Raw genomic sequence first — 14,087 nt, 5'->3', positions numbered from 1 at the left:
GGAGTCTCCTTCTCTGGAGATATTCAAGTCTCGCCTGGACGCCTACCTGTGCGACCTGGTGTAGGGAACCTGCTTTGGCGAGGGGGGTTGGTCTCGATGATCTCTAGAGGTCCCTTCCAACCCCTACAATTCTGTGATTCTGTGATTCTGTGATTCTGACAGGATGCCAAGTCTTTACACATAACACACAATTAAGCTAAGTGGTATTGATGGTTGCTATCACACCAGATCAACAAATGCTACTGACTTAATGAAACTCAGGAATAAAAGATATACATGCAACAAAAGGACCTACTTGCCATAACAGCATTAAACAAGGAATAATGAAAAGTGTCTATTTGTAGTTGCTTCTGGTTAGATCACAACAATCAACTCTCAGGATAGATATGTGTTGCACAGCTAAGATTGCTGATTAGAAACTACAATTTACCCATAAACTTCCAAACCAATTTCATATAGACAAAATTAAAGAACATAATAGACTAAAAAGAAAAAGGGTAAACATTTCATTAGGAATGTTAATCAAATAGGCAATTTCAGCTGCCTAAAAAACTCACATTTTCCTGAGAAAGATTGCTGGTTGCTCTAAGGCCCTCATCATGGATATGGTTTTGTAGTTCCTGAATCATATGAGGTAAACCACTTGACACAGCACGAAGTAGAGTATACATATTTGCCATGTCTGTAACAGAGATATATTTTATTGAATATGTTTAGAAACACTAAAAATCAACACTTAATATAGAATCATAATTTTACACAGAACTTTCGAACACCGAAACAAGAACAACTGTTTTGAAAAAAAACAAAGAAACCAACATACAGTGAATCACTGACAAAAGAAAAGGAAAGCATAGGGCTAATACCAGTATTTACTGACACTGGGGCTCCCTTATTCTTCCAATACTGCTTGGGTAGTATTGGAACTACTCTAACAGACAGACTCCAAGAGTAGAGGTAGTCTGGTAAAGTACTATGCTGGTTTATTTTAAGTCCTTTGCTTCTCTAAATCTCCCCTAGAAGCAGCTGACTAAGACTAGTTTTGATGTCTTCTTGACTATATTTTCCTCCAAAGGTGGCTTGAAATTTTTCTCCGGTTAGAAAAGATGTAAATAAGCAACTGTGATTTTTATTAATTTTATGGAAGGAAAACAAAAACAAAAACAAAACAAAACAAAAAAAGACTGATCAATTGTGCATAACTGTTTGGAATATGGATGCTATTACTACACACATTTTCAATTTAACAGTGAAAAATAATTTGTTTCAGATAATAGATACCATCCTTCATGCAAGAATAACTATTCCTTCAAGGCCAGAAGGCATAGAGTCAACAGGAAATGTATTTTTTATTTTAGTTAGGAGGAAATATAACTGTAAGAGCATCTGCTTCTGCAAAAAGAATTTGGGAGGAGAGATCATAAAAGATTCAAGACAATAAAGAGTGGCTATTAAAAGAAGCCAAGGTTTACAGCGCTGACCTCCCAGTAAAGATGAAGAAATCTGTAAAGACAGAGCCATTGGTTTACAAATAAAAACACAAGCATAAAATATTCTACAGAACATAAAACTTTAGTGTCTTTTTAAACTGAATAAGGAAAGGAGAAGAGTATTGTCCAAACGAAGACATGTTGGCAGTCAAGTGGGAAAAGAAGGTTTTGACTATACCTTTGGAAGAATGATAATGATTTAAGCAGTAAAAGATAAATAGCATTTGGAATTTCATTGAGCTTTCAAGGTAAGTAATATATTTTACTTGAAAATGCTCACACTAATCAAAGGTCACTAAATAAAGCTAATTGCAAATGCTAAAGGAATAAAACAACAACCACTCCATGCTTTTTGAGATCAGTGAGTCTTACCACTTCTCTTCTCTTGTCTGATAATATTGTGACATTCTGCATGTAGAAACTGCAAGTGATCAGCTACCATTCTCTGCTGGCATTCATGAATCACTTTACCATATGAGCTGGGATGCAAGTATTTCCGACACCGCATTTCTTCATCTTTTAATCTACCTAAAACCTACAAACAAGTTTTCGAGCTGAGAGCAGTTGAAATATGAAGAGACAGTGTAGAACCATGAACATTATAAATATGTAGAACAAGAGCCACAAATAACAGGAGATAAAAAATACTTGCCCAGGATGCTGAAATATTAAATTTGTTCTTTTGGAACAGGAAGTTACTGAATCAATATGAAGTTCTACTTTGAATTCTGACTAGGCTCAGACACTACTAGACGTCTAATAATTGAAGTCTTAGCCTGATCCTGAATCTCATCTCAGGTGTCCAAGCGTTAGCTTACGATCCTTATAATTACCAGCAATCTCACAGCTTTCTCAATTCCTTTGTCTTCTTACGGAGAGCAGCTTTGCACTGAGGACTGACTTCTAGTCCTGTATTAATTTCTTCCTTCTCAACAAAAGTACAAGTAATTTAACTACAAACTGACTACACAGACCACAGTGCAAAATATAATGAAACCAACTTTGGAATACACAATTTGAAAAAGGCTCTGTAAGTAATCGATTACAAAATCTTCCTTACCCATTATACTGCTAAAACTTTTACCTTATACTACTACAGACAGAAGTAAAAGAAAGGAATTGAGGAAATAATAATGACCACTTAACGGTGTTTATTTTAAAAATCTATATTTATTTATTTTTACCTTCCATGCAACTGATTTATGATTTGTTATAAACTATTTTGAAGCTAGCTATTCATAGGCAAAGTTTGTAGTCTAAACTTAGATAAAGCATACCACCAAAATGATCTTAAACTGCAAGAAAGCACACAAAGAAGAACAAATATATGAAAATATTGGGGAAAACCTGAATCAGTAATATACTGATAATCTTATATTTTAGTTGTTGCATGTGTACAGAAAAATCTCTTACCTTCTCCATGTATTGTGAGCAATTTGATTCTTGCAATAAATTTGAAGCTTCTTGTTTATAATACTCCCCTGTTTCATTCAGAAAAGGACACTCAAAAATTTCCTGATAAAACTAAAAGGGAAATTTTTTTAAAAGCAAATAATGGCAAATAATGCATAAGCTACATTAATATTCACAATGAAAAACATAAATCAGAAACGTGTATCTACCTTTAGGGGCAATTTTTTCTTATACTGTTCAACATGAACAAAGGAGTTAATAACCCCATGGATTACTTTCTGGTTTGGGTCTTCTCCACAGCGATCACTGAAATAAGCAAAACAAACATTCATGAGAATGCAATTATCTGGCATAATTAATCGGATAGCAAAATTAATTAACTTAGCATTGGACAGAAATATTTTCCAGTAAATTCCTCTGCTTAAATAGAAAGATAAATACATAAATAAGTAAAGATTATCTTTAAATAAATAAATATGCTCTTCCTTTTCTCCTATATATGTTGAGATACCAATTCATAAACCTTTATGTTCCCATCCCTGCCAAAGAAAATCATTTTTGCCAAGCATAGTACGTTATTTTCTGAATATCTTCTACTCAATCAACACGCAGAAATCAAACAGAACAATGTACTTGGCGTGACTTCTAACCATACATTGTAAAAGGAAACCTTACTTATTTTCTGGTCAATTTCTTAGCTTCGAATGACTCAATTCAAATGAAAAAAAATGTTTTCTTTAGTTCCATTCAGTTGAAAATAAAAGTAATTTTATAAGTTTTATGCATACTGAAAGTATCAATATTCACTCTTTTGCAAAGACTGGAAATAACAGACCCTCTCATAACAACAGAGGCGCTCATGAAACATGAACTGTTCTAAAAAAAGGCCACCTTTCACATACACCTGACAAAGAAATAAAATATATTCCTTAACTTACACTTGTAAATAGGATTAAAACTTTACGTTTTTCAAAGTATACATAAGTCAGTAGTTGTAATTCCATTTCTTGAGTTATATATGTAAATATATATATGTATATATTTATAGATATACTAAGAACATTGCACTGAAAAGACAAAGTCAGTTTCCTACTGCAACTGTGATTACTACAGGAAAGTCAGTTACAAGAATGACTTAAAAGGAAAAAAAGTAAAGCCAGCAAAAAATACTTCAAACCCAAACACTGATATACATCCACCTAGGGTGGGGTGGAACCAAGGAGAAATCACCTTGCTAATTTCATTAATTTTGTTTTGGAATTAATAAAATTAATGCAGAGGATGCCCATAAGTTAGAGAGGTTTAACAGGGCAGCCACAAGCAGTCGTGGTGTGACAAATACCAGATTATAGTCCTATGTTCACAACATTATTATGTTTTTCTTTTAAATACTGATGCTTCCTAAGATTTTTAGGTTTAAGCTCATTATGGGCATTAAGATTTTTTTCCTACCTCCCCTAGGAGACTGAATGGAGGTTTCTTCTACTGCTGGTAGCTGAACCAGCATAATAAATCTAAGTTAGTGTACATGTAATCACACGACACATTCTTTCCAATGTTCCTTTACTATGTTTGGTTTCCTGATGGCAGAGGTGGCAGCATGTCACAGAAGGGAAGAAGTTCAACACTAGATCATGACTCGGAACCAGTTCTACCCAAGAGGAGTCCACTAGCAGAATAAGCTACAGGATGTATCAACTCTGAATACAAAAAATACCAAGAAGTACAGAATCTACAAAATTAGGAGTTCAGCATATTAAAAAAGCTGGGCTTTCTCAAGAGATGGTCCAATCTGCCTCTAGCATGCAGGGTTCTGGATCTGAAAAGATGGATGCAAGCAATCCAGGAGGATCTTAAAGTGTGTTGAGCACAGCTCTTCTGAAAAAGGCTTGGGTTACTGGTGGATGGCATGAGATAGCAATGTGCCCTCACAGCTCAGAAAGCCAAATGTATCCATCAAAAAAATCACAACCAGCAGGTCAAGGGAGGTGATCCTGGCCCTCTGCTCTGCACTGGTGAGACCTCACATGGAGTACTGTGTCCAGATGTGAAGTTCCTCAGTACAGGAGAGACACGGGACCTGTTGAGTACATCCAGAGAAGGATCACAAAAATGATCCAAGGGATGGAATACCTCTCCTATGAGGACAGGCTGAGAGAGCTGGGGCTGTTCAGCCTGGAAAAGAGAAGGTGATCTGATAGCAGCCTTTCAGTATCGACAGAGGGGCTGCAAGGAAGGAGACAGACTCTTCAGCAGGGTCCATTGTGAAAGGACAAGGGGAAATGGTTTCACACTAAAAATGGAGATATTTAGACCGAATATAAGGAAAAGTTTTTTATACTAAAGGGTAGTGAAGCACTGCAACAGGTTGCCTTGAGATGTTGCAGGTGTCCCACCCTTGGAGACATCCAGTATCAGGCTGGATCAGGCCCTGGGCATCCTGGGCTAGCTATACACATCCCTGTTTGTTGAAGAGGAGTGGGACTAGACCTTTGAAGGTCCCTTTCAACTCAAACAGTTGCTCCAAGTGGTGGAGCCAGTGAAGAGAGCTGCGCTGCTGGACCTTGTATCTTTACCAATAAAGGACTGGCTGCCCATGTGAAGGTCAGGGGCAGCCTTCACTGCTGCAACCATGAGATAGCAGAGCAACATGGCCTTGCAGCCAAGAAGGCCAATGGTATCGTGGAGTGTGCATTAAAAAAAACTATGGGCAGCAGGTGAAGGAAGTGATCCTCACCCTCTACTGGGCCCTGATGAGGCCACATCTGGAGAACCATGTCCAGTTCTGGACTCCCCAGTTCAAGAAAGATGGGGAATTCAGCAGGGGGCCACAAAGAACATTAGGGACCTGGAGTATCTCTCTTATGAGGAAAGGCTGGGATAGTTTAGCCTAGAGAAGAAAAGATAGGACCTCATCACTGCTTAGAAAAAAACTAAAGTACAGGAATTAAATTGACAGGGCCAGGCTCTTTGTGCTGCTCACCAACAGGACAAGGAGCAATGATCACAAACTGGAAAATCCAAACTTCTATCCGAACATGAAAGAACTTCTTTACTTTGAGTGTGACAGAACACTAAAAGCTGCTGCACAGAGAGTTGTGGAATCCGCTCCTCCAGAGATATTCAAAACATTCCTGGATGCTGTGCAATGTATTCTAGGGAACTTCCTTTAGAAGGGGTTTAGTCTAGATGATCTCCAGAGGTCCTTTATAAACCCTATGATTCTGTGGTTTCTGTGATATGGGTGACAAACAAGAAATATTACTATAACAGTAGAAAAGCCAATTCTCGATATGCTTGATTTATTTCACAAACCTTAGCCTATGCAGATGCCAGAGGAGATGGGGCAGCAAAGGCTAAGATAAAGAACTTGAAAGGTCAGTGTATAATTTGGACAAAGTTTAAAAGTGAAAGAGGAAGACACGGCTTCAGGCCCAAAGTGAAAGAAAGAAGAGAGGTTTTAGAAGCAGAGGCCATACAGCATGCTGACAATAGAGGAAAATGAGTACAACAGGGAACTGGCCTTTCTTGGGAATAGCTGGTAGTACACTATAAAAAGAAGTAGGAACTGAAATCTGCTTCTGAATCAGGAGGACACGGTCGCTAATCAAATGAAAAATATATAACAAAATTCTTACAGTCAGGAAAATTACACACTACTCAATTCACCTGATATCAAAGCTTGCCCATTTTTACAGTTTTAATAGCTTAACTAAGATCACATTTTCCTGCCGTAAAAAGCAGAACTGCCAAAAAGTATTTAACAGACAATCATGTTCCCAGTTCTTTTTTCTTTTAACACTCACAGAATTTTAAGCAGTTTAACATAGGTTTCCTCAATGTGTGAGCACTAAACACTTGCAGTAAAGTTGCCGCAAAACTTATTGACAGAACTGTTATGAACTTCATAGGGACCATATCTGAAAAGCCACACAGTTTCCAAGATAAGCATATGTCTCTTATCTATCATTCTATGACTCTCAAATGGCACTGTGCTCCCAAAAATTCGCACAGCAAATGGCCAGTTTCAGAAAATGTGACAGGAGTCTCAGTTGTTACAGAAAGTTTAAAGGACTATTGCCATGGAAGGTGTAGTGATAAGAATATACTGAACACTAACAAGGAAGTGGAGACCCATCAACGTGGACATCCATTCTGCAGGCTCTGTAGTTGGTGGCAGTCAGCAGGCAATACAAACACATACTGCTACAGAAACAGCTGCTGCACAATTTGAAGTAGGGATGTCACAGGTAAGGTAGGAAGGAATGTAAGAGTAACATGGAGAATCTAGCTAAAACAAGGCAATTGAAATAAAATCTCCTCCAATTCTGATTATCTAGTTCTTTTTCTCAAAAAAAAAAAAAAAAAACACGAATGGAGAAAACAACAAAACAGAAGCTCAAGACAACTGGGCTGTTCATGTTTAAGGCTTTGTTAGCCTTAAAACTAATAATAACAGAGGAAGTTTAACGTGTACACTTTATTACTATATCCATATATAACATATATAAAGGTAAGCATAAAATAATAAATACTGTATTCATTAAAAGATGATTCCACCACAGAAAGGAAGTGCTCTGCTGTGTCAGACCAATGGCCTATCTAGCTCAATTAACTTCAGAATGCACTGTGGACCAAAAGAGACCAAAAGGAATATTTAAAAAAAAATAATAATTTATTAATTTCCAACAGATTTTAAGTGAATGACAAATATATCAGCTTAGACAGGAATAGGTTCAGTTAGTTAGAAAGTGTTAGTTGTCTTTAGTAGAGAAGCCTCTTCTGGTTAGTCTGCACTAATCACACTGTCAATTGAGCTATCACCTGAATCGCTTCCCAATTATTTAAGAATTTCATAGATGAATTTTCTCACAATTCAAGATCTTGTCGGCTTCCTGTTGTGTTGAAACAAAAATGCTTAAGTTGATATTCAGCTTGACTTGAAGAAGGAGTGCTTGGGCTAGAGGGAGGGGGAAGAAAGTGTGTTATATTCAGAACTCTATATTAAGAGAAGTGCAGTCAGACAAGACAGGCTTAAGTGATGTAACAATTCTCTGTTGTTCAAGGATGCTAATCCTGGTCTTTTGCTCAGTCACAGCCTTCTTCATCTTTCTTGCATGGCTTTGACACTTAGGCAGTTCTCTGCTGAACTGATTAATCATGACAATTCAGAGAAATATTAAGTGAAGATGGCTTTCTGTCATATTAACTGTTGAGTCAGTTCAGTAAGGTATTAGGTAAGCACCAAAGTCAGCACAAGAAAGGTACTATGGTACAGCCTGCTCTTTTTCGGCACCAGCATACTCTTAGATCAATTTAGCCATTTTGTTCAGCTGTATCATAAATTAATCAATATTAATTTTAATGTAGAGTGTATTGCCAAAGTTTATACCTTCTATAAAGCAGATGTAAGACTTCAGTCAGCAGTTTTTAAAAATTACAGTTCCATACATTCATAGAATAAACACTGAACACAAAACTTATGACTCTACTTCCCATACCTTCTCCATACAGTAAAAACATACTTTTATATACAAACATGTGACTAGTCTGTTGGCTACCAGCTCTGCATACTGTTGCGTACAATGCAAAATCTTTTGTTTATAAGAAACTCATCCATCCATCTATTTAAATTCCTCTTCTGTAAAATAAATTTTAATAAGTTAAAACGTGCATGGTTAAGTTCTGCTCTGAAGAAGGCAACCAACTAGTAGATTTCTAATTATGTATGTATTAGTACTTCTATTAATTTTATTATTTTATATTATTTATGTTAGGTAAATATCATGCATATTCTTGAATTTCTGACAGATGCACCTTTTGATATCTGTTCCTTTAAAGCCTTGGTTTAACCTCAGTGGTAAGAGGCAATTACCATCGCTTTGCAGTGAAGTCTTGAAAATTATCTCTTGTAAACCACACTGACCAGTGGATCAATAGCAAAGAACAGCAACAAGAATATCACATATTAAGGCAATCTTCAGAATACAAACAGTGATCCCTATGTTTCATGATGCCAGGAAGTACAGATTTAATACTAAGTTCTTTTCTACATGGTTCTTTTTGGAGCCTGCCTTGCAGGGGGGTTGGTCTCGATAATCTCTAGAGATCCCTTCCAACTCCTACAATTCTGTGACTGTTTACATGACACGCAGATCACAAGTTGGCTAAAACAAAGCTAACACAAATGGATGTTTTGAAAAAGGAGGTGAAGACATAATCAAACTGAAGAATTCTTAGGAAGAGATGAAAAGAAAATACACGGCCATCTAGTTTAGATAATGACTTATGTTATATTTTAAAAGTTTGAAATTGTTAAACAAATAGCATTAAGGAAATGCAGTCTCAAGGTCTAACACCCTCTGAAGCTATTGACCTAAATACTCCTGGCAAGATCTGCAGTCAGGCTCTAAGTAATTACACAGCATTACTTTTAAGAGGCATCAGATACCTGTTTTAAAAAGTATTAAACAGATTTCTGTTGTCACTTCCCACTGAAATACATAGATTGATCAAAATGAGTGTTCAGTGTCACTGTGCTTGATGTAAAAAAGCAGAATTTCCTTCAACATGAATCAGGGAATCTTCGTTTAGTAAATACAAATACGTAATATAATTATTATAGTAAACATATAAAAGAAGCTCTTTTAGCACCGGTTATGAAGCATGGTTCAACAACTGAAAGCAAACACATACTTCCTGATATCAGAAAAACCATCTGAGAAGAACACAATGTCACTTACTAAATAGTCAAAAATTCCATTTAGGAAGGAAATAAAACATTACTGGAATCAGTCTTCTCATGCTTCATGAATACAGCTTTTTGGCTGACCCAAGTGCACATTCAAAGCATCTCAATCAGCCAAAGTAATTCATTCTTTCAGTTTATGTATATTAGCCAGATCACCTAAGCTAATTAGGCACGGAATCATTGCAGTCATTAAGCAACTCCAGAGCAGTCAACTAGCAACAGAAGTGTAGAAACTGACGGAACTCAAAACTACACACAATACTTGTATAAACAACACATGCTGGTATAAATAACCAGAAAATTTGAAAAGATCTTATAGTAGTTAAATAGTATAAAGATTTAAAATCAGAACTTCAAAAGCTACAAGCATACCACGGGGATACTACAACTGTATCTATCTTGGAATTAGCAGGGACTTGAAGCAACAAAGATTTTTAAAATAAACTCCCTCAAACTCCAAAAATAATTACTTCCATTTCACAATTAAAGTAAAGCACCAATAGTGTTAAGTCACTCATCTGAATAATAGAAACTCAGATGCTGCAGATAAGCAAGAATTGCTCTGGGTCCCATTTAAAGCAATTCTGGCTTCAGCAAATCCTTGCATAATTACTTATGTTTACAGACAGCACAGAAACCAGAAGCAGTAAGCACCAGATGGAGAAAAAGGCAACAGACATTCTTTGGGCCCTGGAGAATTATTCCAGCTATTTCCCAAACCTATTATTAAGACAGGTAGCTGAAACAGAAAAGATCACTGCTCTTGGATTACAATGAATGAGCTTTTTTTTCCTACACAAGCAAATAGCAATTATATAGCTACATGTATAAAAGCTGATAGAACAGCATCAACAGCTAAGAAGCTGCCTTTAATCAAAACAGAAAACAGTTTGATCAGAGTCCACAGACTTTTCAAAATTAAGCAATACAACACCCCCATAAACTGTAAAAGCAAAAAAATATATATATATATATCCAAGCACTCACTTTTTGATTTCTCGGAGGAGCATTCGAATTAGGATGGCCTGTAGTGGCTCAATCATTAATTTTCTCCACATATCAAGAGCTAGCTGTCAGGACATAACATCACAAGTTTACATCAGTTTAAAAAAAAAAAAACACACAAAGAAAAATAAAGATGGATGAACTCCCAATTTCCCAATCAAGATTTAAAAATTAAATCATTAGATGCCCTCCTGTTCTCGTCTTGTACTTTTCCTAGCACAAGAACTACTAAGTGTCTGGAGCACTTACTGGGACAAGTGTTTGAAGTCATGCCCATACAAATCTCATACATGCTTCCACCGTGTCTGGAATGTACCATGTTACATACTCCAGAAGCACTAAGCAGGCACGTACTCTTAAATAAGACAACTGAAAAGCCCCTAAAGTTTCATGAGCACAAGATGAGTGACGCTGAAACAGAAACTTCAGTGCACAGGGAGTACAACTCTCCTTCTATAAAATCTAAATATTAGACATAATTTCTGTAACTTTCTCATAAGACTGAGGAAAAACTATACATAAAATAAATGTGTTTACTTTTGGATAGAGAAAGGACAGATCATCTCAGATTATCCAAAACCAGATGAATGGTAACTTCCTCCATTTTGAAGTGAAGAACATTGGAGACTGCTTTTTGACAAGGCTCCTAGAGGAACTCAAAGATTCGAAAACAGAACTACAATAAAAGGGAAAATGCTTTCAAAGCAAAGACTTGACATATTTGGCCAATGCCTTGCCAAAAAGGTCAAACGTGAAGTAATTTTACTACAGGGACATTGAATTTGCCATAAACAGTGCTATAATTTAGTGTGCTTTAACTACTTGAGCGTAGGATCTGCACTGCTTTCCAGAGCAAAGGACAAACTGCCATAAGCCCATTCCTACCCTAGTAATGAGGTTAACATCACTATCTCAAGATCTAAAATTTACCCAGCACTATTACAGCTTACAAAGATAATATTTGGTCAAGAGAAATGGAAGCAATAGTGGGCAGCAAGATTAACAAAAGGTGCCTGGTAGAATTTCAGACATCAGCATCTAGAATGCCATTGTCAAAAACCATAGACTGCCTGCTGCAGTATTGCAATCTTGAATGTCCACTTAACCTATTCAAATTCTGAGCTATGGATATACTGTCCAAAGAGCAGTTTCTGGGAAGCTTGAAGACAAGTGTGTCATCGTCACCCCCTTACTCCCACCCCAATCTATGATTCCATAAATGAGAGGAATACTTTCAAAAGATGAATTATCAAGCCTACTATTTGTTCTCTGAAAACATATACTAGGGCAGAAAGCTGTGGATAAAACACAAACTAGCTACTACTATCCTTTGGGTGATAATAAAAAATGGACTAGGACACAACCTCTGTATTCCAGGAACATAGTCCAAAACTATCCCCAACCCCTGAAACAGTAAAACTAACTGCTCTGCATAGAGCTAAGAACTACCTCAACAATGGTGAACGAATCAGCTAACACACAACTCATGGGAATAACAAATGTTTAAGGCATTATGAAGACATCACAAAAAGATAGGCAATATGCACTTCCAAGCTCTGACAAACCTTAACATATGCCATAAATTAGCAAACCGTGCAGATAGCACCGGTAGAAAAAAAGTTCCTTTTCTAAACTGCCTCAATCTAAAGCATATCATGCTTCTGGTGCTTTTCCAGGCCATCCCTAACCTGTGAGAAGATTAGCAACTTGAGCTGACAGTGTCACCTTCTTCAGCATAGAAGATGCTTCCTCAGACATCACAATCTCTCTACTCTCAACAATGACAGCAGAGATCTCCTCCTTGAGGCAATGAAATCCAAAAGCTAGAAGAACAGTGACTTGACAGGTCAAATAAAAAGGCATTTTCTACTTCTCCAAGTCAGGAGAGGAAAATATTTGCTTCTCTTCTAGAGAAAAACACAAAAGTAAAGATGCTATCAAAATCTCCTTCTGTTTCAATAAAATCTGTGGTTTTTTTTTCAACTGGAAATTTTTCATTTTATTTTCTCTTATTACTTAGCTACATGGCTGCAACAGTAGCCAAGATACAACAGAAATTATGTATACCTCACTTCTGCAGAGCAGAATCGCACAGAATGTACTACTACCCATGACCACTTGTTTTATAAGTATTTAAAAATGAGTCTCAGTCTCTCCAAACTATCTAAGCAACTGTGGGCATCAATGCATTTGTGTTTACTTCAATTACTTTTCTTCATTGTTTTGTTTTGATTTTTACATAAGCCCTTCTTGCACAGTACTTAATTGCACTGAATGTCCACTTCTTCCAAAATCTGAGCTGTTACAGCTGAATTGCTTGGACTGGAAAATAACACAGTTGCTGTAAAAAAGCTGTTACACTTTTGCAACATCAACTGTAAGTCTAGAAGTAATTTTTCAAGATTTATCAAAACAGAAGTACTTCTTAAAAATGTTTTCTACATGATAACACCACTTTAGAAAACTGTTTTATTCCAAAAGTGATCTATACTATAACATTTTGAACTGAAGTTCTCCAACAGTATTCATATTTGCTTTCCCTCCCTATAGGTCACTATTTTTTTTTTCTTTTACATCAAAAATGCAATCTTTCAAAAGGATTCAATGCTTACATCTTCAACTTAACTATTCAGATTCCATGACATGGAAAAGTCAACATTTAAAAGAACAAAGCTGAACATGTAGTGCAGCAAAATAGAGTTCATTCTCTGAAATACCTACCTCTCCTATTTCCATCAGTGGTTCATTCATATCCACACCACCATAACCATACTGAAGATCAGCTTCAGTCAATTTGTTCTTCTTAATAAACTGTGTGTTGAGGTACCTAGTAAAAATAAAGATATTCCAATTAAAACACAGAAAAAGTTAAGCTAGTAATTTTTGAAAACAAATTTGGAACTGCACCACATCTTTCCATCAGAAAAAACAACTACTTTCAACCAATGCCACTGCTACCTGCAGGAAATTCTTATAATACAGACTACTTTCATTCTAAAGCATTTGATACCATATTAAAGCAGAACTGTGAAGAAAATTAAATACTGAACAACAGCCTGCATCACAATCAGCAATTCCTTGGTATCCAATGCAGTTGTTCAAGGAACCAATCTTTCAAAATAAACAGACATTTTGTACTTGCACTTATAAATTAAACTGCTAAATTCCAAACAGCCCATACTACAGTGATAATAATTTCTTAATTTTTAATTGTAGAAGAAAGTTCTTGACTATTATGTTTCACTTTAGGATTTTTTTAATTGTTTGTTTTATTGTTGTCATTGAAGTAAACATACACTTCTACCTATTCTGTTTATTATTTTGCATTTCTCTCCATCTAAAATATTATTTGTTATATTGGAGTTTAGGCATCTGTATGGGAACTGCTGAATCACAGCCTGAACCTCTGATTGATCACCTGAGGCGAG

General features: G+C 36.2%; 1 protein-coding gene across 1 annotated transcript; it reads right to left on the bottom strand.

The window, feature by feature from the left end:
* Positions 1-331: 331 nt before the first annotated feature.
* LOC104911397 (cullin-2-like) lies at positions 332-13,517 on the bottom strand. The gene is made up of 7 exons (XM_010712530.3): positions 13,381-13,517; positions 10,642-10,724; positions 7,777-7,863; positions 3,113-3,209; positions 2,904-3,014; positions 1,863-2,025; positions 332-682 (listed from the first exon to the last, which is right to left on the bottom strand). The coding sequence occupies exons 1-7, from the start codon at positions 13,408-13,410 to the stop codon at positions 537-539; spliced, it is 717 nt and encodes a 238-aa protein (XP_010710832.1). The 5' UTR covers positions 13,411-13,517; the 3' UTR covers positions 332-536.
* Between the last annotated feature and the right edge of the window lie 570 nt (positions 13,518-14,087).

Source organism: Meleagris gallopavo, chromosome 6 (assembly GCF_000146605.3).
Source record: "Meleagris gallopavo isolate NT-WF06-2002-E0010 breed Aviagen turkey brand Nicholas breeding stock chromosome 6, Turkey_5.1, whole genome shotgun sequence".
Taxonomy (NCBI): domain Eukaryota; kingdom Metazoa; phylum Chordata; class Aves; order Galliformes; family Phasianidae; genus Meleagris; species Meleagris gallopavo.
This window is presented reverse-complemented; position numbering and strand designations above follow the sequence as displayed.

Excerpts from the sequence above, each read along its gene's own strand:
- LOC104911397 (XM_010712530.3), bottom strand. The coding sequence starts at position 13,410 with ATGAATGAACCACTGATGGAAATAGGAGAG. Across the intron at positions 10,725-13,380 it reads CACTGATGGAAATAGGAGAG|CTAGCTCTTGATATGTGGAG; the intron begins GTAGGTATTTCA and ends ATGTCCTGACAG. Across the intron at positions 3,015-3,112 it reads AGAAAAAATTGCCCCTAAAG|TTTTATCAGGAAATTTTTGA; the intron begins GTAGATACACGT and ends TTTCCCTTTTAG.